This window comes from Amia ocellicauda, chromosome 23 (assembly GCF_036373705.1).
Source record: "Amia ocellicauda isolate fAmiCal2 chromosome 23, fAmiCal2.hap1, whole genome shotgun sequence".
Lineage (NCBI taxonomy): Eukaryota > Metazoa > Chordata > Actinopteri > Amiiformes > Amiidae > Amia > Amia ocellicauda.
This window is the reverse complement of record NC_089872.1, coordinates 7,054,738-7,078,752: the sequence shown is the minus strand read 5'-3', so window position 1 is coordinate 7,078,752 and position 24,015 is coordinate 7,054,738. Positions and strand designations below refer to the sequence as shown.

Here is a 24,015-nt window from a genome sequence, read left to right as displayed (position 1 = left end):
CTAACGTGTACAGAATGAAGACCTGCGTATTGGGCACAGACTACGGTCGCGTTCGTGTAGCTCAGATGTCCGCAGGTTTGCGCAGATCTGCAGAATCCCATCGATCCCATTGGTGGAGCCGCGCAGACCCGCGATAACCTGCCCTACACCAACGTGATCTGCGTTTTCAGGCCAATAGTCAGCGGCTTTGAAAGTAGCCCATGTTTGACACCGCGCTGCGCAACATGAGATGCCAGTTGTGCTGGGACTGAGCCCCGCTTCTGGGCTGGGCTGGTGGAGCCGAACTGGGGTGCTGGTTTGGGGCGCATTTCTTCTCTTAGCAATGTCAAGCGACGTGGTCAATGCCGGGGCCAGGCTGGCCTCAGTAGACTTTGAAATATTCGGCAACGTTCAGGGTATGTAGCCGGTGCATGCAAAACTGCAGACGCGCAGTCTGTGTAGCTTCGCCGTCAGGATCAGCTGCCGTTTCCAAATTTAGAAGCAGACGTGGTCTTGCATTTGATGCCGCCCTGGACCCCTAATAATCCCAACATTGGATTGTGTGGCATTGGGTGATTTACCTTAGTCCACGTTGTAGCTCTCCTGCTTTCTGTAGGCAGACTTTCTCGTTACTTTTTATACTTATATCCTTGCAAAATATAAATCAGGCAGTTGGCAAGTTCAACGCCAGGTTTGTTTTCAAGCTGCGGACATGATGTCTTGCATGGCACCAGAAACATGTAGCCTACCGCCCTCTGCTGACACTTTGCTTGAAATTGCTTAAAAAGTGACGTTCATTTGCACAGCAAAAGATAAATGGGATTGGTTTGCAGGATGTTATTAAAATGTACATAATGTTACATGATTGTCTTTTCCAATAGTTTTTTGTGGATGAGAAAACGATTTTTTGTTTGTTTTACCAATTGTTTCTTCTGGTTTACAAATAATTTACTGATGTGTTTGGCAAGGAATATTGTATTATAATTCAATGCCTAACTGCTTTATTTTTCCATTTTGCATTGCAGGCGTCTGCTTCAGAATGGTAAGCAAAGCACCTCAGTGCAAACACTGTCTTTTATAGGTCTTGTATATGGCTTTGTCTACACTTTAAGACATGCATATTGGGAAGGAGGGGGGTGCAATAATACTAGGGAAGTCAGAGAGAGTATTAAGGTTCACTGTCTCTGCAGCATGTGACCAGCCTGGGAACTGTATCTATACTTTTATTTTATAGTAGGTTATAATGGCTAGTTTTGATCTTATAGCACTATTTCAGTTTTCAAATGTGCAGTTAAGGTACCAGTATAGTGCTTGTGTTTTTACTTCAGACAGGTTATTTTGTTTTTCTTAGCTCTTTAAGAGAGGTGAATGTTATCTGCAAGCTTTCACTCAATCTTTGTATATGTTATACAGCTGGTGTCATCATTTCTGTGCACTTTTGAGAGCATATTAAACATTTTGTATTAATTAATGTGTGCAATGGTGGATTATTTGTTGTGAGGGTTATTACCATAAGGTGCATGACACAAAGTGTTATGTTTGTTAAGCCCTGTTACTTCGAGTTACTTTGCACACCAAAATCTAGCATTCAGTTGGTAAGATCTATAAGGAACTTAACATATCAATAAATGAATCTGCTCCTTAGAACAAACATTAATTCCCAGACCATGGGAAACAAGTGGCTGTCCTCTGGGTTCCTAACTGTGACTCTCCTCTCCCATTCCTGCCGGTTTACAGTACACAGAGGAGGAGGGCCGCAAGCTGGGCGTAACCGGCTGGGTGAAGAACACCAGGCAGGGGACAGTGGTGGGCCAGGTGCAGGGGCCCCCGGACAAAGTCAACGAAATGTAAGTCCAGTAAAGAGGCAAAGATTCACAGACGTAGGAAGGAAGGTGTAGAAACCATGGGTACAGGAGGAACATTGTTCTGTGTTCCTCTAGGAGTTTTTGTTTTCTCTCCTCTGTGCCTAATAGTTTGTTATTATGGTTTATTTTATTTTATTATTTATGGTTTATGTGTTTATATTGTTAATTTGTTTTCAATCTATAAAGCGCTCTGTATCTACCCTGCGAAGGGCGCTATACAGAATAAAATTGAATATATAGATTGATTCACCTCAGTCCGTCTGCAAGAGTAGTGTGGTTTTGAACACAGACTGGGAAATGTTAGACATTAGTTTTCATATTCCAGCTAATCTTGAGCTAATAGTGCCATCTCTTGTGGAAAATAATAGTGATTTTACAGGTATTCTCTATGGCGTGGAAGCAAGGATTGCTGTTGTAATGTGGAGTTAAAGATGATTTAAAATCGCTGTTAAAACTTCTCAGATGAGCAGCATGTTTTTGTTTGAGCAACTTGGCACCATGATAATAACTGACACTGGAGATGAAACAGACGGATGATCATTTCCCTTGCTGATGAAGATGATGAATGAGCAGTAAATAGACATTCATAGAGTTGTAGATTAACTGAGCTCAGTGCAACTGAATCAGATCCCGTTGACACACTAAACACAGCACACACAATCCATCTCTCTCGCATGAAGAGTATACAAGTGTCTGAGTGTCTGTGTGAGAGTTGGACAGGCTTGTCCATGTGGGATTCAGGAAAGGAGAACTTAACTGCAAAGAATATAGCAGGCACTATTATTAATATATAGATTATACACATACACACCTACATTCTCTCTCCTGATAGAGATGGCTATACATACATAATCAGTACGGGGATTACACTGATATTATTCATTCAAATGTAGTAAGTAATAAATGCCCCATGAATTATAAATATCACTATCAAACTGACTTTGAAATAATAATATAGTAACCCTGGAAGGTCAGATGTAGGTATTCATCAATCATTGGCAGCAGAAATAGAGATGGTATCATTTTAGTCTTCAGCCTCTCACCACCTGGTGTCAGTCTTTACCCATTTAGGGGCTTTTGCTGTGGAACTTTCCAGAAATCCTCGTCTCTCCATCACAGGCAAATACAAAGGCTCGACTGCAGTCTTTGAGCTGGTTTTGTTTGTAGTGATGTGTTACTTGGGAGTAATAACTGAAGCTGCTTAAAATAAATAGGAGAAAAAGAAGAAAAACTAGAATACTTTTAAACAAACAGGTTTATAATATAAGGTATTACAAAGCATTATGTGGTGTTCGGGGCAAGCTAGTTGTGTTAAATGTTTTTAAAATAGCATATGAAATAACATTAGGCTGTGTCTGAAGGATGCCTCATTCTTTGTTGATGTTGAATTTGACTGGACACCTTGTGATTGGGGGTTGTAGGGTTTTTGTAACACCTATCTGGACATTTTGACAAATGGATTTCCACAATAAACCATGTCCTGTCTTACTCCCTCCTGTCCTCCTCTCTCCCCACTAGCTGTAGCTGTTCATGGACTGTTAGCCAAGCAACACTGATCTTAACCTCAACGCTCAGTCGCTAGTGTAGACCCAGTGCTTTTTTTTTTTTTTTTTTTTTAAGGTTCCTGAAACCACCCAGCAGTTTCTTATCATCAATATGAATTGAGAAACTTGCCATTCACTTCATTATACTAGCTATCCTGGGATTGCATCTCGCGGTTAAAGAAAGTATACAGCTGAAGTGCGAGGGACCGGTGAACAGTGCGTTTATTAAAGGGATAATGCGAAAAACACCAGTACATTGCAGCATATTTACAGCCACATTACAGACAGACTTCTGGCAAATTCCACGAAAATAATCATTTCCCTACTCTTTCAGGTGGTGATACACAGAATATTGCAAGTCATGAGAAAATCCAAATGGCTATGATCATCTCTCCAATCCCTACAATGAATGTATAACCATGTTTCTCCAGTTGAGTGTATACTGAATAATGTATGATTGTTGTTCTGTTTATGTACTCAATCAGCTGGAGCCTTCATTGCTTTACTCAGGGTGCAGTTAGCAAACTATTTAAGAATGGCTGTGTGAGTTTTTGACTGGTATAAAATAACCAAGATCAAGGGGCAGTGTATTACAGAATGTTGCAGTGTCAATAAAATATGCACCAATTTATTGTGGTTAAGACAGGAAGATGAGAAGCACTTTGCAATGGGGTATACTGTGACATGCACATGTAGTGCAAATCCAAATGTCCCCAAGAAAAAAGCCAAAGGAAACTAATTCCCCCTCAGATGTGTGACAGTAGGCCAAAAACCTTTCTGTGTCGGATTCTGTTCAAATACTCAGTGATAAAATGACCTTAATCTGGCTCCCTGTAACCAGCTATGCAGGCACTGCTACACCATACTCATATTAACAACCCTTGTAAAATTAATCGCATCTGCATCCCATTTAGTATTTTATCGCCTTGTGTTTTGCTGCTGAGCTCAGTTTGGGAACCGGGTCAAAATTACCTCCTGCAGGCCGAGAGAGGTAACCTATGAGTAAACACCCTCCAGGGAGGCTGCAGTGCTGGCAGACGGTACCTGTCTGTCTGGATCCAGAACAGAACAGGTGATTGAATGCCATTAACTCGCCATTCAGTCTCTGTGTTGGAATCAATCAGGTCTCTGTCCAGAGCCTGCGTGGAACAGTGTGACAGCCTCATTATTTCTGGGTTCCTCTGTGCCTCACAGCAGGGATCTCTGGGTGTGGGTGGCCCAATCACTGCAGGTCTTCTTGTTTGGGACAGTGCCGGTACCCGTGGAATCCAGTCCCATGCTTTGTGCGCTCCCATGTTTGCGTGGTCTAGTTATGCAGTCTGATTGTAATGACTTCATCCCTGGCGCGCTTTTGGGTGGGATCTCAGTCCAAACTCTCCAGAGGGAGATTCCAGCACCAGTAGACGGAGTGCGCTGATGTCAGTTTTTGTTTTGGGGGTTTAGGGGAGGGGAGGGTGGCTTAATACTCATGACATAAAATGACTTAAATGAAAAACAGACATGCAGAGAAATTGGGCTATAACTCTAGCAGTCGAGGGGCTACATTGAACAGTCCTGACCTTATTAGAGGGTCTCAGATTGCACTCTGGGGACCTTGGCATCATTGCTGTTTGCAGGTTCCAGGTAAGAAAACCCAGATGTGTGCCTGTGTCTTATAGGGAAGAACGTGTGCTGTACTGTAAGGCACTTTGAACTGTAACCGGTTGTGTTCTCACAGCATCTTCTATCCCAAAGCTTTCGAGAACATACACTGCCCTGCCATATGTCAAGCCTTTACACAAGACATAGGATCTGCATGACATAATTGCTGTTCATTTTTCGGGGAGGGTAGGTTGGATCAAGTCTACTTACGTAGTGTTCCCTCTGTGGAAGAATGAGGCTTCACCCTTTGTTAGTCAAGACGCTTTATTATTACAAGCAATTGCAGGGAGTGAAATCAAAACAGACAGAGTTCCCCTGACTGAACAATATCTCTCTGCTGTTTATACACAGTGACAAACAAAATAATAATTCAAAAGATTTCTTATCACTGTGAGAATTGACATTTAGATCTGCAAGCTCAAGGACATTTTTACTAGAACTTTGCAATAAGCAGATACATTTCCCAAATCTGACTCACTCCCTTCGCCATCCCTCCCCTCCCGTCTGTACATTCTTATTTTGACTAGAACATAGGAGGCCTGTTCACTTTGCTTCAACACCTCGTAGTGATAAGGCAAATGCATACATTTCTTGTATCTCCCTCACTCGATTAATCAGTGCCATTGGACTGTGAGGGAGAGCATGTGGATTTTGTGGTTGTCCTTGTGTGTAAAATGCCTAGAAGTGAGCGTTAGGAAGTTTTCCTTTGGCACAATGACTCACGTACATTTCTGGAATTGAACCCGGGTCTCAGGAGCTGTCTAGAAATCAGAAAACTAAGTTCTCCTTTGTTGGGAATGGGGTGAAATGCAGCTCCTGCCATAGGAATCAGGAGGCAGATCGTGTCATCTGTGACCTGCTCTCTAGCACCTGTGTACAGAACCTGCTCCTCAACTACTCTATCTGGTGTAATAATGAAGGTGGTGTGTTCATCTTGTCAGCTGTTGTATGTCAGTTTCAGCCCATCTGCTAATGCTAATGCCTCACTAATGCCCACTCTTAGATGCTCATTTATTTTTCACTGTTGACCACTTCCTGGCTTAATGCTTTGAGCACACAAAAATAAAGACAAATCCGTTTTCCATGGTGAATTGCTATTACAAGGAGAAACAACACAGAAATGAAAGCTCTGTATTCAAGCTGGCCAACCGGCTCATTCACCACCAAGCGGGTATTATTTTAAACTGATTTTAGATTGCCCTCATCTTCCTGCATCCATCACTGGCCACTTCTCTCCATCAGCATCATGGGCTCTCCTGGCTGCAGTTGCTGACCTGGGAGCTTTCGCGTTTTATTGGCACCCACCTTCGATTTCAGCTCTTTGCCGCAATTTGGGTTTGACTGTCTGTGCTGCAAGCTTCCCAGCTGCTGACTCAAACTCTCCTGAACTTCACTGTGTGGCACAGCCTGAGTGCTCCCTGTTTACCCACAACAAAGCCAGCTCAAGAGAACAGCTGATCTCTCTCAAATGAAGGTACAGGACCAGAGAGCTTCCTCACAGTAATCCATTTAATCTAACAATCCTCATGCTCTGAGTACCATAAAACCCCTGAGAATCTTTTATTTTTGTAAAGATAAAAAAGTATTTCAGCCACTGTTCATTATCATACACAGCAAGTGGGGACGAAATGTATCAGAGTTTATTTGTCACCCCTCCCCTCCCCCTGAAAGAACTATGGCATTTTCACGAACGATAATCTCTTCCTCCAGATGTTTTCTTCAATTGTCTCCTAAGCGGTGGAAACACTTGTGATCTGTGCTTCTCGTCATATCAAAGTTGTACCTACTCTTAGCAGGTTGTGTGTTGTATACAGAAATTAGGTTTATACAAAACATAAAGAAAAATGTTAAGAAACCATATCATAGTATTATAATAAGTACTTCAGCATTGATATTCCAGGTTGAACAGAAATGTAGATGTTTACTTCATATCCATTGACCAACTCAACTGGAAATCATGGATAATAATGGACGCATGTCACATTGTAAACATAAAGAAGCCCTTCTTCAGCTGGGTAAAGGATTATGCTTCAAAACTACCATCCCCTTTTTGTTTCCACTGACTGTATTATACATTGTGCAGTCACTACACATCTATACACTGTACAAGTTGGCAATGATTGATAGCATGTTCTTTGTAGGGAACGTCTGACTCAACTTGTGAATTCTCATTGCTCTAATATGTTGTTTTCATATGAAAATACTATGACCTTTGAATCTGCTAATCTTGCAGGAATTCAAATAGGTCATATTCATAACACGCTAACCATGGCAAGTTTGCACCCCTTGTAAGAAAACAATGTCATTAAGTTTATAGAATAGGGGGGAGGGGGTTGTTTCATGCCAGAGTGCTGGTGGTTTTGTTTTGGTGTTTATTGAAATAAAAGTATTTTATTTTCCTTCATTCTGTTTCTGCCCCTTGGGTGCCAGTTCACAATACAAATATACATCTCTCCTTCTGCTACTGAGAAACCATTGCATCACTCAGGCACTGTTTGACAAGATCAGTCACTGAGCGCCTGGGAGGAACTTCTGGAACTGCCCACCAATGAGGTCATGCAAATGACATAAAAAGTAATGTCGATGAAATTGACTATAATTCTCCAGTAGGAAATATTTGCATTGTTATCAATCCATCCAAATTGCAACCGAGAGCATAACTTTGAGCAAAAGGTGACCTAGACTAGGTCAGCATGTATGCTTTCCCTCAGAACCTGTTTGGGCTGATAGGTTGCTTGCGTGACACCTGCCAGACAACCTACCTGTCCCCTTCCTCCCAAGTGTCGGGTGAGATGTGCGTTTGCCAAGGATCGCAGTGAAAGTCTGGCCCCCAGTCATGCGACCTGGACCACAGATGCTGCCCTGGAAACAGCTCTGTTCTTCTGATAATAAAACTGCTATTTAAAGACCAGTGATGTTATTATCGAACGTCAGTATGGAAGCCTGGCGGAACACTATAATCTGCTAAAATCAACGCCTGCAGAGTTGATTATGGCGCATCACTATTATTTGATTAATTCCACATTGGTTAGTCATTCAGATTTAAGGGAAGAATGGGTTGTACAGTACCAGTTTGTGTTCAGTTCTGTTAGGTGTGTCTCTACTTTGGTAAGGGATGCTGTTGAGGTTTCAGGGTCTGAGACACTTGTGAAAACCTATATGGATCCCTGGCTCACCCTGCATATATTAAGTATTTCTTTTGTAGTTTGGGGTCCTTGGATCTTTGGGGGCTTCAGCGTTCTGCGTGTTGCCACTGAAACATTGTGTATTCCTTCATGTTCTTTATATACGCTGGGGGAAACCCAAACTAATCAATGAAAATCAAGGAAGGACATTAAATATAATGATGGCAACCCCCAGGCATCATTCTCAAGAAAGGGCCTTCTGTGATGGGAAATAGAAGGAATTATCAGAGCATAGTCCAGAGGTACAGAGAGTGTAGTGTGTGAACAAAGGGTCTCGAGGAAGCAACACATTTGACTGACCTGACTTCCCTAGATCTTACTCCCATCCAGGGGCGGATCTACAGGGGGGCAAGGGCAAGCTGCCCCCCCAACTGTAGTGCTTGATCCCCCGCTGCCCCCCCAACCCGCACCGCTGATCAAACATTTTCAGATCCCCCCCCACTAGCACCGCGGCCAAAACACCGTTAATCCCCCCCCGTTAGCACCGCAGACAAAACACTGTCCATACCCCCCGTTAATTCAGCTAACCGCGGGGATGATGATGGCCCCCCCAAAATCACAACTTGCCCCGGCCATGCCCCCCCAGCTAAAATGGATTAAAGTCCTGCTCTGTTTAAATTGTATGATAGAATGCATGTAGTATGTGAGTCTGCGTTTGCTAACAGTGAGAAGGGAGTGGTTTGCAAATTGTAGTGAAACATTTGCATTCATGATCAGTTATATTTTCATCCGAATCAATATAAAATCATTCTGGTGCTGGCTTTCTCAGCTGTGTTTCAGGAATATCTCCAGCTGCTCCCGTAATTGTGACGGAGAGCCACAGTGAATAATTAAAACTTTGTCCAGACTACTATTGCTTTCAATGGCTCGGTTTATATCACTTTAAATTAAGGTTGACAGGTTGCTCTTGAGCTCTGCATTATCCTATTGATTCACATCCAGGCTCCTGCAGCCAGTGTGACAGACATCCAGTCTGCAGGTGTGGCCGGGCCTGATCTCTGAGATCACGGCCGCAGGCCTGCGCATCTCTGAACAGAGCCACAAGAATATGCGCACCAGAATGCACCACCAGACTTTTTCTGCAGCAAATATTTAACCTGGCAAATAACCAATATCTAAAGAGTCCCAATTGGTGTGGGTTACTTGTGTGTGTGTGTAGAGAGAGATCTATATTTAGCTAATTCAGTTTTGTTAATGGGTCAGGCTTGCTACTCTAGGTACGGTCTTCAAGCGCTCGACACATCCTGTCTGTATAGCTGACCTACAGCCGAGCCGAACAAATTTAGCATCGCGGCTCTCAGAGGAGAACGTGACCCACTTGCTTTTTTACTGATTTTACTAACCGACTGAAGGAGATGAAAAATAAGGAAGAAAGAGAAAGAAAGAGTGCCCATTCTCAGCATCTCTTTTCACTGTGGCACCTCAGCCTTCAGGGACTCTGCCAGCCCATGGTCCCTTGGAGGGGGATGTGGATTTCCATCTGCTCTGATAACAATCCATTTCCTTTCGGAGCCCATTTTCTTATATTGTTTTAGAGGTTTGACTCTTGTTGTTTTGGTGAGGGCACCACACTTCTTGATTGCACATGTTTGATTACCCAGAGTTATGTAAGATGTCTACAGAAATACAAGTGGTTGTACAATTTGCATCACTTGGTAAAATGCCTCAGATCTCTAATCACCTGGAGGAAGAAAAAATCTTATGGGCCCAGTGCTCAGTGCTTCCTGTCATTGCATGCACCTCAAACTCTTTGAACTGGACAAACTATTACTACAATTTCTCATAAAAGTATTCCAACTTGTAACTGTCTCCCTCAAGAAACATAAACATACCCCATATCCATTCTTAAACCTGATCAAGACTAAATCTTATACTCATTCTCGGCTTTCACTAAGGATTAGGCTTCCAGGTGTTCTGTCACAGCTTCAGTGAATATTGAGTCCTCACCACTTTGGAGTAGAAAACGCTACAACAATTCCTGGCCATGAAAGGTCCATTTATAGCACACTGGGCTGTTAATACTGCTCTGTGATTCTGCCTTGAGAGCAATAGTGACTGAGTGAGTCTTGCTTGAGCAGTTGCTAAGCGCATCTCTCCAGGAAGCTTTTGTAAGGGCCCATTATCGACGCACATCTCCACAAAGCAGTGACCGTGAATTCCTGGTGCATGTGACGGTTAACAAAAATCTTGTGTTTCTGCCGCTGTGTTCACATAGTAAATCTCTCCCATGCATCATCAGGTGAGGCACTGTGTGGAGCACATCGATCGAGGAACTGGTCGGTCCAGCTAAACTATTACCCTCCGACGTCAATCAAAGACCTAGGCTCATGTCTCCAGGCAACACCATCAAAACAATGGTGCTTGTGTATCTGCTGAGGTTAACTGGTGCCTAATATTTTTAGCGAAGGGAGAATTTTTTTATTTGCCTAAAACACAGACTCCGAACAAAGCTTCAGAAATCTCTATCTGGAGTCGCTTTTTTTTCCCCGTTAGGCTACTGACATGAAAATCAGGGACATGCACTAACAATGCACTGTTCATTAATATTTAAACGCAATGAACGTGCATGATGGGAAGCTGTCTGGCCAGCCTCATCAGTGATCCTAATTGGTATTCTCTCCAAATTTCTTTGAGGATAAAAGGCTTTTGTTACCAGAGGGAGGAACAAGAGACGAGCCATGGCCAGATCTCCTCCGTGTTTTTTCGTTTAATGGCCTGGCGCAGGCTTCACACAAGCATGCCGATTGATGGGTTTGCGTCGGTGGCCCATCGCTCGTGCTTGTCTCTGTGTTTGTGTGTACCGTATCTCCATGTACTTCTAATTATCTTTGGATTTTTCTCCTGTAATTTCAGCGTAATTGGCTTGGCTAAGCTAACAGGGCTGTGTTTCCAAGTACTTTCCTTTGCTTAATCGAAACAGACATGCTGGGAATGACCCCCTACTCTGAGAGGTCTGGTGGCAGCTGTCCAGGTGTCTGGTTGTCTTATGAAAGCAGCGTGGAGGATTAGTCTTGCCCTTTTGTTTTTTGTTTTGCTGCGGTTCATTCTCACTGCCTGCCTCTCGCTGTACCGAGTCAAGATGTCGTTTTCTTCAGTTCCATGCCTGTTTAGGAGACAAGACACTGTTATCCAGGAACATTGCAGGGTTGTCTATGAAAATGCCCTCGAAACGGGATCACTGTACCTTGAATCTTTTCACTGCCGATTGCCAGCCTCCCCACGCCAGCCCGTTTACCTCTCTACTCCTCTGTTTTCTTTTCCTGTCTCTCTGTGGGCCTCTATGCCCGTTCATAGCAGACTGAAGCAGCTACACCACCACAATCTTTGGCAGCTGATTCAATCACATGCAGGATAACCAGTCAACTCGCTTGCACAAATTGAACCGATTCTAAACTACAGGTTCACCAGCGCATTTTCCTTTCACACAGCACCTTTCACAATCGGTTTTGGTTGATGTCTCCTTATAATGTACCACATAAACCCCAAAACACTCTGCAAGATATTACTTGGTCACTTGGAAATCCATCGTCTGCTTTAATGGAAAAAGCAGGAATGTGTTCCTTGACTTTGTGATGTGTGACTAGGTCCTCTTTTGTGTGTGTTGTCTTGTATTTAGCCCGGCGTGAGTTTATAACACCCCATTCACACTGAAACAAATGCAGGCTTTTTGTTATTGATGAACCAACAGGTTGGTGACGTATGTAATGCTAACTATTGTTACACATACACTCACCTAAAGGATTATTAGGAACACCTGTTCAATTTCTCATTAATGCAATTATCTAACCAACCAATCACATGGCAGTTGCTTCAATGCATTTAGGGGTGTGGTCCTGGTCAAGACAATCTCCTGAACTCCAAACTGAATGTCTGAATGGGAAAGAAAGGTGATTTATGCAATTTTGAGCGTGGCATGGTTGTTGGTGCCAGACGGGCCGGTCTGAGTATTTCACAATCTGCTCAGTTACTGGGATTTTCACGCACAACCATTTCTAGGGTTTACAAAGAATGGTGTGAAAAGGGAAAAACATCCAGTATGCGGCAGTCCTGTGGGCGAAAATGCCTTGTTGATGCTAGAGGTCAGAGGAGAATGGGCCGACTGATTCAAGCTGATAGAAGAGCAACTTTGACTGAAATAACCACTCGTTACAACCGAGGTATGCAGCAAAGCATTTGTGAAGCCACAACACGTACAACCTTGAGGCGGATGGGCTACAACAGCAGAAGACCCCACCGGGTACCACTCATCTCCACTACAAATAGGAAAAAGAGGCTACAATTTGCACAAGCTCACCAAAATTGGACAGTTGAAGACTGGAAAAATGTTGCCTGGTCTGATGAGTCTCGATTTCTGTTGAGACATTCAGATGGTAGAATCAGAATTTGGCGTAAACAGAATGAGAACATGGATCCATCATGCCTTGTTACTACTGTGCAGGCTGGTGGTGGTGGTGTAATGGTGTGGGGATGTTTTCTTGGCACACTTTAGGCCCCTTAGTGCCAATTGGGCATCGTTTAAATGCCACGGCCTACCTGAGCATTGTTTCTGACCATGTCCATCCCTTTATGACCACCATGTACCCATCCTCTGATGGCTACTCCAGCAGGATAATCACAAAGGTCGAATCATTTCAAATTGGTTTCTTGAACATGACAATGAGTTCACTGTACTAAACTGGCCCCCACAGTCACCAGATCTCAACCCAATAGAGCATCTTTTGGATGTGGTGGAACGGGAGCTTCGTGCCCTGGATGTGCATCCCACAAATCTCCATCAACTGCAAGATGCTATCCTATCAATATGGGCCAACATTTCTAAAGAATGCTTTCAGCACCTTGTTGAATCAATGCCACGTAGAATTAAGGCATTTCTGAAGGCGAAAGGGGGTCAAACACAGTATTAGTGTGGTGTTCCTAATAATCCTTTAGGTGAGTGTATGTCAGGGGTTATATACCAATAAATCATGCAAAATATAATATCTCTGAATATAGGCAAACGTGTTAGACTGCATTACAGTGACTCTGATGGTAGTTTGATTTAAGTTATTTCATTTGATTTTAAGGCAGTAATGTCAAACTTAATAAAATGAAAAATAAAATAAGTTGTTTTGAGCAATCAATCAATTGCAGATCTGCACACTCAGACATTTGGTAGATCTAGATATACACACAATGTAATGTCATGCTTTTTTCTCATTTATTTTAGATGATTTATCTGCAGTATATGTCAAGACCCCACATGATACCTCTCGTTATGAGACCATGAACCAAGAAGCTGAGTCTCATACTGGGTCCACTGGTTCAACTGATCAGTGACCACTGGGTCCATTGACCGCAAAACACACAACCATACAGCCTGATGAACTGGTCATGTGTGAAAATGCACCCTATATTGATGTATGGTTTGTGTTTCCCTCCTGACTATTTCTTCTTGGTTAGTGAGTACAAACTGAACTTGCTTAGAACCAATAACCCAGTAAATACAATGGAAAGAAACTGTCAAAACAGGGAAATGAGAGAACTTTTACAAACAAGTCCAGAATATGGGTCTGTGTCTCCTCTCCCAAATCCACAGGCTTCTCATTCACATGGCTACAGCACTAATGCCTGCATTCTCTGTTTTCTGTGTGAATGGGTACATGCCTGCATTTTGCCAGCTTTTAAAGCCAGGGTGAATGGGGTTGCAACAGGACAAAAACAGGCAAACATTGCATGAATGGGGCTGAACATCCAGAAGAGTGTGTTGTCAAGATGCTTATGGGTGTTCACATGAGTGTTTTAAATATGCCATCATTGGTTACATTAGGAGTTCATTGGTTATGGGTAGACTAGTCCTCATTGGTCAGAAGACTAACCCTGCTCTCCTTCATCCTGGTGGCATAGTCAGTGCTGTAGTCAACGTAAGGGAATTGAATTACAGTGTAAGTAAAAACATGAATGCCCCGTTTCCAATGGTGGACACGTCCAGCCCCGGATGCTTAAACGGGTGTTTCCACTGGCTTAAGTCCAGGTTTTGTGGCCGGTTAACTATCTGGTGCCAGACGTGGCCGTTGTTTTCTGTTGTTTTTAAAGCGAAACAAAGCAAACCCACAATCGCTCTGCTCCTCCCACAACAGGGACGGACTTCACAATGGCCTGGTTTTACAGAAAGCTCTGGGACTCTGGCACGGCACGGACGCTTAAGCCAGAGGAACCGAGGCATATATGTCTAGCTGAAAACAAAGTTAAGAGCTGGAATCCTGGAGCATGGGAAACTTTGTCCACTTTTTGCACAAGTAGTAAATTATATATAAAAAAAAAAAAACAGATCTAGAATCCGACATATAAATATAAACATTTGAACTTTTTAATTCTGGCAGTCATGTGACCTTTGAAATGTAGGAATTATGCACACTGTTGTGTGACAATAATAGATATACTAACTACTCTGTTTTGACATGGATTTCAGTTTCTATATATACATATTCATTAACACTGCTGCATTTACTTTTAGACATTGCATGGAAAATAGCCTCTTGTACAAATGAGAAGGGCAAACACAAAGTCAATCTGATTGGGCAGCAGTGTGGATCAGTGGTCAGGGCGCTAGACTCTGGAGTCCTGAGTTCAATCCCAGGTGAGGGACACTGTTGTTGTACCGTTTAACAAGGTATGGTACCTAGATTGCTGCATTCAAAACTCAGCTGTATAAATGGGTAATTGTATGGTCTTGTCCATAAAAATTAGTTTAATTGCATAAATTAGGTTTTTATTAATCACCCATCTATTTGGGGCTTTGCTTCCATGAGCCGTTACTTCATTCCTTGGCTGTCCTGGGAGATGTTTTCCTCTTTCTGTGGAATGTGCAGTTCTAGTTCTAGATGGCTAAGCTTCTGGTTTTTATGTGAGTGTAATCACTGCCTGATTTGCCCCCAGGGGGGAGGGACTTCTCAGGGCCCATCTGGTACAGAAATGATCCTTTGGTGAATTCTCCCCTTGAACTGATCCCTCTGCCACAGAACTAGGACTGTTATGTCACAGTCCCATCATCTAATGCCATGAAAGATCCCCAGGCTGTCAGGACCCTCCTGCAGTGTCCCTGCAAATCTGAGAGCATTAATATAATCGTGCCATCAGGGCCACACACACGCGATGCATACCCAAACCATACAAACAACTCCTTCACGTATTTAGTATTTTTCATACATTTAACGCATGCCCCCCCACACACCCAGCGATTTATTCTTGATCCCTTAACTGCTTATCTGAGATTGTTTCTCACTACCCATGACAGGCTTTGACACCACTCATTTCCACATCCCCAAGGTCACATAGGAATGAAGTGGAAAAAAAAGATGACATTTACAGTAACCTAGAGAGGTATCCTAGAGGTCCACACAAATGCAATATCATTGTTTTCCACTTCAGAAATATTCAGTGTTATTATCCTTTTTTGTCGTTGTGGTTGATAATGCAGACGTGAGAGAATGAACAGAAGCAGGAGGGGGTGTGACATGTTAGGCCGCGCTTGTGTGGAGAGGGTAGGCCATTGTGTGACTGTGCTACAGTCCAGTCCCCTGGGGGGGCTGTAGGAGACATCTCCACAAAGCCAGAGTGAGTTATGCGAGTTATCCACTGGATGGCCCCCCTGTGAATCATTTGCAAGTGTCATCCATGCTGAGTGTCTGAACCAAACGTCTGTGTCCTGGGACAGAGCTGCAAACCTGCCAAGCCTTTCAGCCGGCCTCCACTCAGACAAGATGTGGTTATCTAATAAACTCAGAATCATGGGATTTAGACTTAAGTGTAATTTAATTATGATACCTTTTTTGAATGCGTCGACCTATGAAGGCCCCGTGAATGGTTACTCTTTTCTTAAGGGGATCAAACTCCTTAAAACATGAAGCAGCCAACAAACAGAGCAAGGCAAGTTCACGTTTGATATCACGGGAGACCCAGTACATTAATTACCCTGTGGCCACATTGGTGTCACAGGAGGCAGGATATAGTGTAAACTGCAATGTAGTACTACAGGATTGAAAAGGATCTGTAAGTAACTAGGTTATAACATTGTTTAAAAAGTGTATCCATTCCCTGGAGAGACATAGCAGGCGGCAGACTGATATTTCTGCTTCAAATGTTGACATGATATGACTATAATATTAAACACTCCTGATAATGCCACCCCCCACCCGTTGAAAAAGATGTGTGTGCTGCATGGCATTGTATTATAGGTTTTGAATGTATTGAACCTAAAATATTTTTGATTTGATTTCAGAAAACCCCCTGTTGTGACCGCCTGTCTGATACTTTTTCATCATGCGATGCAGCAAATTAACATTCTGATTGCAGTGTATATGGGAATGACATTGTTTCAGCTCTAACCAGCCCGTTTAATGGCCTTCTTCACATGGCTTTAGTAGAGAAAGAAACAGGACTTTCTGGTCATGTGCATTGATCCCAGAACTGTTATCAGTAGTGTTGAAAAAAGTGTGGGCGGGACCACTGTTCAATTCTGTTTAAAAAGCACTGGGGCTTGTGAAGTCATCATAGTGAGGATTTCAGTAATTGGCCATTCCAAATTGGGAATAGGGCGGGGGAGGGAATTGGGGATTCAAAATTAGAGTAAAGAAAGACAGAATATATTAACTGCATTTCGCCTAGAGAGCTGGGAAATACTGACAATTGTTCCCATAGTTTTACTGCTTTGCCAGAACCCAGAAGAAGTTATCCAGGGTCCAGTCAGTTTGCATAGCAGTCAGCCTTTAAATGGTTACAGGAATTCCATATGTTTGCACAGAGCATGTGAACGCTGGCTCCGCGATGGCTACATGGAGATAATTCCTCGTCATTCTCTCTCAGCCCTGCCTGGTATGTGTGGGCGGTCTGCGTCTCCACAGGCCACAAGCACACAGGGGCCAGGATGCTGGACAGACACTAATCAGGCTATTTACAGGAAAGAGAATTTAAAAGAAGGAAGAAAAAAGTCAGTTTGTGCAAGTGTGAATTGCTGAAGGAAGAATGAGTGAACGGTTTACATGAAGTCAATGCAGGGCAGTGCTTAAAATGCCGCACCTCCCTTTTTTTGTGGGAGGAGGCTTCTGTATTTATAGTTAAATGTAAAGATCTGTATTATGGTATCTAAATTACCATTTGCAGCTTTCCCTGTATCAGTGATGTGGAGTGGATCTAAATTCTTGCCCATTTTATTTGCAATAAATTATCTGAATATTGGGCTCCCAACTGGCACATCTGGTCAAAGCAATCCTCCAAGCGCTCAGGGTGTGTCCCATAGGCCCGTCCTCATGAGTGTCAGCTATCCCATCTGTGCCAGATCTTCTGGGGGCTGTGATCGGTATGCTGCATTGACGGAAGCGCGTTTTGTTTCAGCTGTTCAGAAGCAGCATAGCGTCATAGTAGCGAGCAGAGGTCAGCGATTGGCCATTCCAAATTGGGAAGAAAACAACTGGGGATTCTAAATTGAAATAAATAAATAAGTTATATCAAGTACAATTCTGTGTTTCTATCGTCAGTGTACAGTCTGTCATACTCGCAGCTTTAAAGTATAGGAACAGACAGCAACATTACTTGAAACCCTCCTGCAAACTGCACCCAGATTGCATTCAGATTTCTCTCTGTTTACATAAACCATGTCTGTGTGCTTGTTTCTAAACTCAATATAGCTCAATAGCTTTATATTTCAACTGCACTGATACTGAACCACTTTGCCTTAAACATGGAGGGATAATAGATTTGAATGAATGTGCTATTTTCTCTACCTACCACGCTATGGCTTAGATATGCCAGTTGCCACTGACAGCACTTTTAGCCCTTATATGGTTAAACAAAAATGTAGCATAAATCAATAGGTGATGGCTGACTGCACTTATGTGTTCAACACTTTCCACATGACATGATGAGGCCCAGCATGGAGCTGGAGAGCTCACATCACCGGGCGGAAAACCTGCCTGCTGAGGAAAATACTGTATCCTTAATCTCGCATGTACTGTCAGTGTTCAAAGGAATACATTTTAAACCAATTATGTGGAGAGAGAGAGAGAGACAGAGAAAAAATGCCCTGCCACATTTGTGTTCTGTCTTTTCCCAGTGCTATTCAGTTATTGTACCTGGCTGCCAACACAAACAAATGTTTAGATCAGATATAGCGAAGGCTATGATTGGCAGGTTTGGTCAACGTTTTGGTCTAATGCAGCCCTTAGATGGAATCCCAGATTAATTATTGATCCAGGAGACATCAGCTGACATAGATGCCAACACCCAGTATTACTGCCTGGTCAAAATGCAGCTATGAGATGACAGGAAAGCAGACCATTTCCAATGGGTGCATCTAAACTCCCTGTCCTGTCCAGTTATAATTATATGTTTACAACTTTTTACCTTCCCATTACTCCCCCACCTCCTATTTTTGTCTCCTTGGCTCAGTCCATGTGAGGGGGATACTTCTGGTATCCACCTTCTCTTCTACATCCCATTAGTGTCCTTCAGCTAAACAGATTTGAGCCCAAAACATTGGCCTGTAATTTTATTTGCAAACCCCTCATCAATAAGCAACCAAAACCTATTCCATTGGGGGCTCCTGAGATGTGTATAGAGACCATAAAAGCAGACAGTTTGTGTGATTATTACAGAAGATTTTTGTGATTCGTCACAGCCAGTACAGGGTATCATTTTAGAAAACCCCCAATAACACATAGTTGCTCGGTGGATAACGGTAACACAAGAAAAACGATTGCCTGCAGTCATCTTTCACCTGCACTTCACAGCGCTGTACAGCAAGATTAGCTAGAAATGATGTGGCTTTGGATTTCTATTCTATTTCTTTTCCACTTGACTGATGATTATAGAGAGGAGGCAAATTATCAAAATGCATCAAGTGAAAGGTCCCGGAGGGCTTTTGTATTCGTTGTGCCATTTAGTTATGCCAGTGTTGCTAAACCAGGTTGATTCATTTACCTATAACCCACCCCTGCTGGGCACAGCGTTCTTGTAAATAAACAGTTTCCTGTTGGAATACTGCCATAGCATGTTAATAAGGCGCTTGTGACCTGATCTCGTTGAACTAGAATAGGACTCGCTTGTAATTTAAATGTAAGTGTTTTCTCGCAACTTCTGTACAGCAAAGCATTTGTTGGCGAACCGAGAGTTATTTTTTTAACATGAATGGGGAAATAGCAAATGAACCAAGACCATCCAGATCATCTCATACTAGAACCATCCCTCTTCAGTTGAGAGCTGCCACCTGGGAAGGGCCCAGCAGACAGGACTAGAGGCATAATCTGAATTAGCACTGGCAAGGCCCAAGGTATGGGGCACACTTCCAACAGAGACTTTGACCAGATGGGCTCAGCAAGGTCTTCTGATTCTATATTTGTTTATTACAGTAGCAATCTTTTCTTCACGTCTGGCTTCTCAGGGATAACCAGAGGATTTTGTTCTTTCCACAGGAAGGTGTGGCTCAGCAAGGTGGGGAGCCCCAGCTCTCGCATCTCCCGCGCCGTCTTCTCCAACGAGAAAGAGATCTCCAAGCTGGAGTGCAGAGGCTTCAGCACGCGATACTGAGCCCGGCCTCTCTGCACTGCGGCCGCTAAAGAGCCATCAATACTTCTGACTGCTGTAATAGACTGTTTGCACTTGGGGCTATATTTTACACTAACATTGCATGGTCCTACTTTATGCACATAGCACTTTCTGTTATACTAGTGGCATGAGCAAATGTTGCCCCTTGTGGAAGTAAAGTCCCTCACTTCCTAGTGAGGTGAACAAATAAAAGAACAGAATGTGACAGTAGCCTGGTCTGTCCCTAGTCTACGCTTCTTACCAAAGTGCCTGCTTTATAATCTTGTTCATGTACTTATGGGCTGGCAAAACCGGATGCATGAGCATAACTCTTTGTTGAACAACAAAATATAATAATAAAGACATGAGATGAATCCAAGGCTGATGAACTCATTTTAAGCGCCAACTGGTATTGTTTTGGTCAGTTTATTTCAACCTCAAAAAAAATATATAATTCTTCAATGTGGATCCTGACTGTCATTATTTGTATTTGTTGTTTGTATTTTTCTGATTTATACTTGGCTTACAAAAGCTTCAAGTATTTTGATCCATTGTAAACTGAACATAAAAAAAAAAAAAAAACATTTGAGAAGACTGCAAAGTTTTTTGAGGGGTTGTAGGTTTTCCTATATGTGGTTTAATTCAGAGATATTGTTTTCTCTCCATGTATGTTTTTCACCCTTGCAAAATGTCTTTGGTTTTCCAAGACATTTTAGGGACATTTTATGAATAGATTATTTAGTTTGTTTGTTTTATACATTCACCTAATCATCCTGGAGGAAAAAACAAATACATGAGCACAACAATGTAAGAAATCTTGCAGATAAAGTCCTCTATTGCCTATGTAGCTCATACATGCTATTAATTAATTTTATCAACAAAGGATTGTATCAAGTTGTTTCTTGAAGAATTGTAGTATGTCTGCTTCTAATGTGGCTGGGTAACTTGTTCAAGACTCCTACAACCCTTGGTGTAAAGAAGGGTCTCCTGTTTTTAGTGTTAAAACATTTAATTTCCAGGTTTCATCTCTTGTCTGAATACAGTGACCTTTGTGTCAGCATCACTTAGGAGCTGCCTTCTCTGAGTTTTTTATTATTCAATTTTTTGGCAGTACCATTGTCAGTCTTGAGGATATAGCTTCCTCTGTCTTTCATGCAGATACTGAGTAATGAATATTCATAAACCCCATGATCTTCCTGACTAGGCCTCATTACATCTCCTCTACAGGTCTGTGGGAAGCCCGGAAAAATAACTTCTCCACAAGAGCATTTTTGGCAGGGACATCGACACCAAATATAAACACTGTGGAAGCAGCTGCTTTGAGACAAACAGCGATTCTCAATGTTTTTAGTTTTTTTTAGTTTTTGTTGTTGTTGTTTTTTGCTCTTGATGGAGTGCCAGATGGTGTCAGATGTGCTTCGGTATGAATGCAGTCCTGTGCAGGGAGACTGAACTGACCGCTTTCCAATGACACACTGGGGGATTAAGATTCAGCCACAAAACCCGGATTTGTGTAGTAGTTTGCCCATCACTCTGGAAACAAAATCTGAAAATTAAATTAAAGAAAATAAAATCTGGGTTTAAAACTGATGTGTGCCAGTGGTATTTGTAATGATTATTATAACTCATTCGTGCCTAAATTGTTTCAAAAGTCTCACTTAACTTGTAGCCTGATGTGACTTATTACCGTTTCAGAATAGCTTTAGCTGTTTTGAAAAAACACAGGGACACGACAGTGGAGACACTTTGGTTCAGACAACATGCAAATAATTAGGGACGGAGCACAGCGATGCCAAAAATCAGAATGAAAGTTCATGACCTCAATAAGCTGGCATTAATGTAAATACTGTGATGCCTCTTTGGGTGTTTGAAAAACTAATTTAATGCCAAGGAGAAAGAACAGTCAGCTGTATATTGAAGAGGAAGGACAATTGAAGCAGCAATATACAGGAGCCAGTGCATCGTCTCAGTTCACACACAAGCAGTTTCACATTCTGGCAACCAAAGCAGTTTTCATTTAAGTGAGGCCTGATCTTCAGCTGTCTGTGAAATACAGATCTCGGAAAGCCTGAGAGAAACGGAAAATGAGAAATACAGATTACAATGGGTTGGAGATGGGGCGGGGGGGCTTTCTCTGGGGGGAAGGAGTCTGCAAGAGGAGTCCAGAGAGACGCTGCCTGAGATGCCACGGAATGTAGAGGAGAGCAGAGCACTGGAATTGAGATGCATGGCAGGGGCACTGGGCCTCCATGTGATATTTTGACACGGGAGGCAGTGGCCTTGTTCCACTGCAGCCTGCAGGCCTGTGCTGTTCCCCACGACACCCTGAAGGCAGCGGCCATTGTGTTTATTTACCTCCACAGGAGAGGAGGAGCCTTCTCCTCCTGCCGCACTAGCGCTGCCGCTGTTACGTAAGAGCCTGCTGCCGAAGTTGCTCTCCTGCTTCCCGTATGACACCAATCTGTCAATCCGCATTGAAGTGACATCTATTCAGGGCCTCCTCTCTCCCAGCATGCCTCGCTGTCACCAATCTGCATGCATGCTGGCAGGAGGGAGAATCCTCTTAAGCAGACAGAAAGACCTGATTAGATCACAGGCTTAGGGGGTTTATCAGAGAGTCCTGTGATGCGACCAGGAGGGGGAATAATAAACAGGCAGTGGTGGGAAGCCGGTAATGTAATTCACGAGAGTGGCGGGATGGGGGGGGTTATTGCTGTAGAAAATTGCTGTATCATGCGATGCCGGCGCCTGGCTGCACTTTACAGTGTTAGACATATCGCACGGCCTTCATACCTGGTAGCTTTATGTACAGACAGGGACTTTAGAGGAATTCTCCATCATATTTGAATAGCTTCTTTAGGTTTCGGTTTCGTTTACGTGTAATTTTAATACTTTGGTTTCCATTTGTATTATTATTATTGGTAGTAGTAATAGTAGTTACTTCGTAGTAGTACTAGTAGTGATACTAATGTTGTTTTTGCTGTAGATCAAAACAAGTGGGAGGTCTTCATCAGAGCCTGATGATGATGATTTATTAGTAATATTTATCATATTTGATATGTATTTATTGCCTTTTTTCATCATTGATATAAAAATGAACACTAAGGCTTTTATTTGCACTTACATTCTGATAGTATGTGATCTTGTAAACCTTATATGTGGCCAAATTAATCAATAATAATAATACTAATAATAATAAAAATATTTTCTCAGTGGTGGACTGGTGTCCCCTGGCCTGCACCCTGTATCCACCAGGTTAACCTCTGGCTAAATAAACGGCGTGTGAAAGAGAAGTGATGTAACAGGTTTTTGTGGAGTAACATTTGCCTTTTACAAACCAATGCTTCGTTTCTGAGTGGCCGTGACAATGCGTAGAGGGAGCACTCCTTGCTGAGCTGATGTATTTCTCCCATAGGTGTCATGCACACAGTGAAGACAGGGCTTTCCTGATCACACCTCTTCAGTCTAATCTCATCTCACCAGAACGAGAAGATACCAGTTGTGCAGCGTCACTGTGTCCCTGCAGCACCTGACGATGGCGACACTAATTAAAGTACACATCCAAACAAGACTACTATACTGCTGAGGCCAGCACAGCGACTATATTTATGCCTGCTTTTACCTAACACAAAAAACCTGGAAGAGCAGGACTAAATGTGTTGATTGTAATGCAGTTTTCTGAACATATTAAACATGAATGCAGCCGTGCCTTGAAATATAAGAGATAACAAAGGATAAATCAGTCATTAAGATTCATATATAAAATGTTTACCTGTTTACCTCAGAATCAGTGTTGTAAGGTGTTATCATGATTACCGATGCAATAGTGTGGTTATTTTGACATCTTTGCTGTATCTATAGTGAAACTGTGTATAGTTAATTATGCCGTGAGTGTCGCACCATTCATTCCCATCTGTAATGCCTATGCAAATTGTAATTAAACCCTGGCGCTCAAAGGAAGAGTTGACCTTGAAATGGGTGGGCTATGGGTGAGAGACACTCACCACACCCCTCCTGTAGAATATGACGCCCCGATGCAATTTAGCTTTCAGCTGTATTGTGTTGTATCTTCACCATTAGGGTACACCACAAGCAGCTAGAGCAAGTAGAGACTCTAGTGCAAAACTGATGAATGGTTTGTAATTTCATATTCTTGTTTGTATCTTTTGGGGGCACAATACTATTGCATAACAGCTTTCAACTTTCTTAAAAAGCCCTGAAACAAATTACCCAACCAGCAAAATG

The 24,015-nt window shown here is 42.6% G+C and overlaps 1 protein-coding gene across 1 annotated transcript; it reads left to right on the top strand.

Moving 5' to 3' along the window:
- The first annotated feature begins 183 nt into the window (after positions 1-183).
- acyp2 (acylphosphatase 2, muscle type) lies at positions 184-20,144 on the top strand. The gene is made up of 4 exons (XM_066697219.1): positions 184-395; positions 1,005-1,021; positions 1,717-1,826; positions 19,659-20,144. Exons 1-4 carry the CDS (start codon positions 230-232, stop codon positions 19,771-19,773), a joined length of 408 nt encoding a protein of 135 aa, XP_066553316.1. The 5' UTR covers positions 184-229; the 3' UTR covers positions 19,774-20,144.
- Positions 20,145-24,015: the final 3,871 nt, after the last annotated feature.

Coding starts and splice junctions, on each gene's coding strand:
- acyp2 (XM_066697219.1), top strand. CDS start 230: ATGCCAGTTGTGCTGGGACTGAGCCCCGCTTCTGGGCTGGGCTGGTGG. Junction 1,827..19,658: donor CCGGACAAAGTCAACGAAAT/GTAAGTCCAGTA, acceptor TTCTTTCCACAG/GAAGGTGTGGCTCAGCAAGG.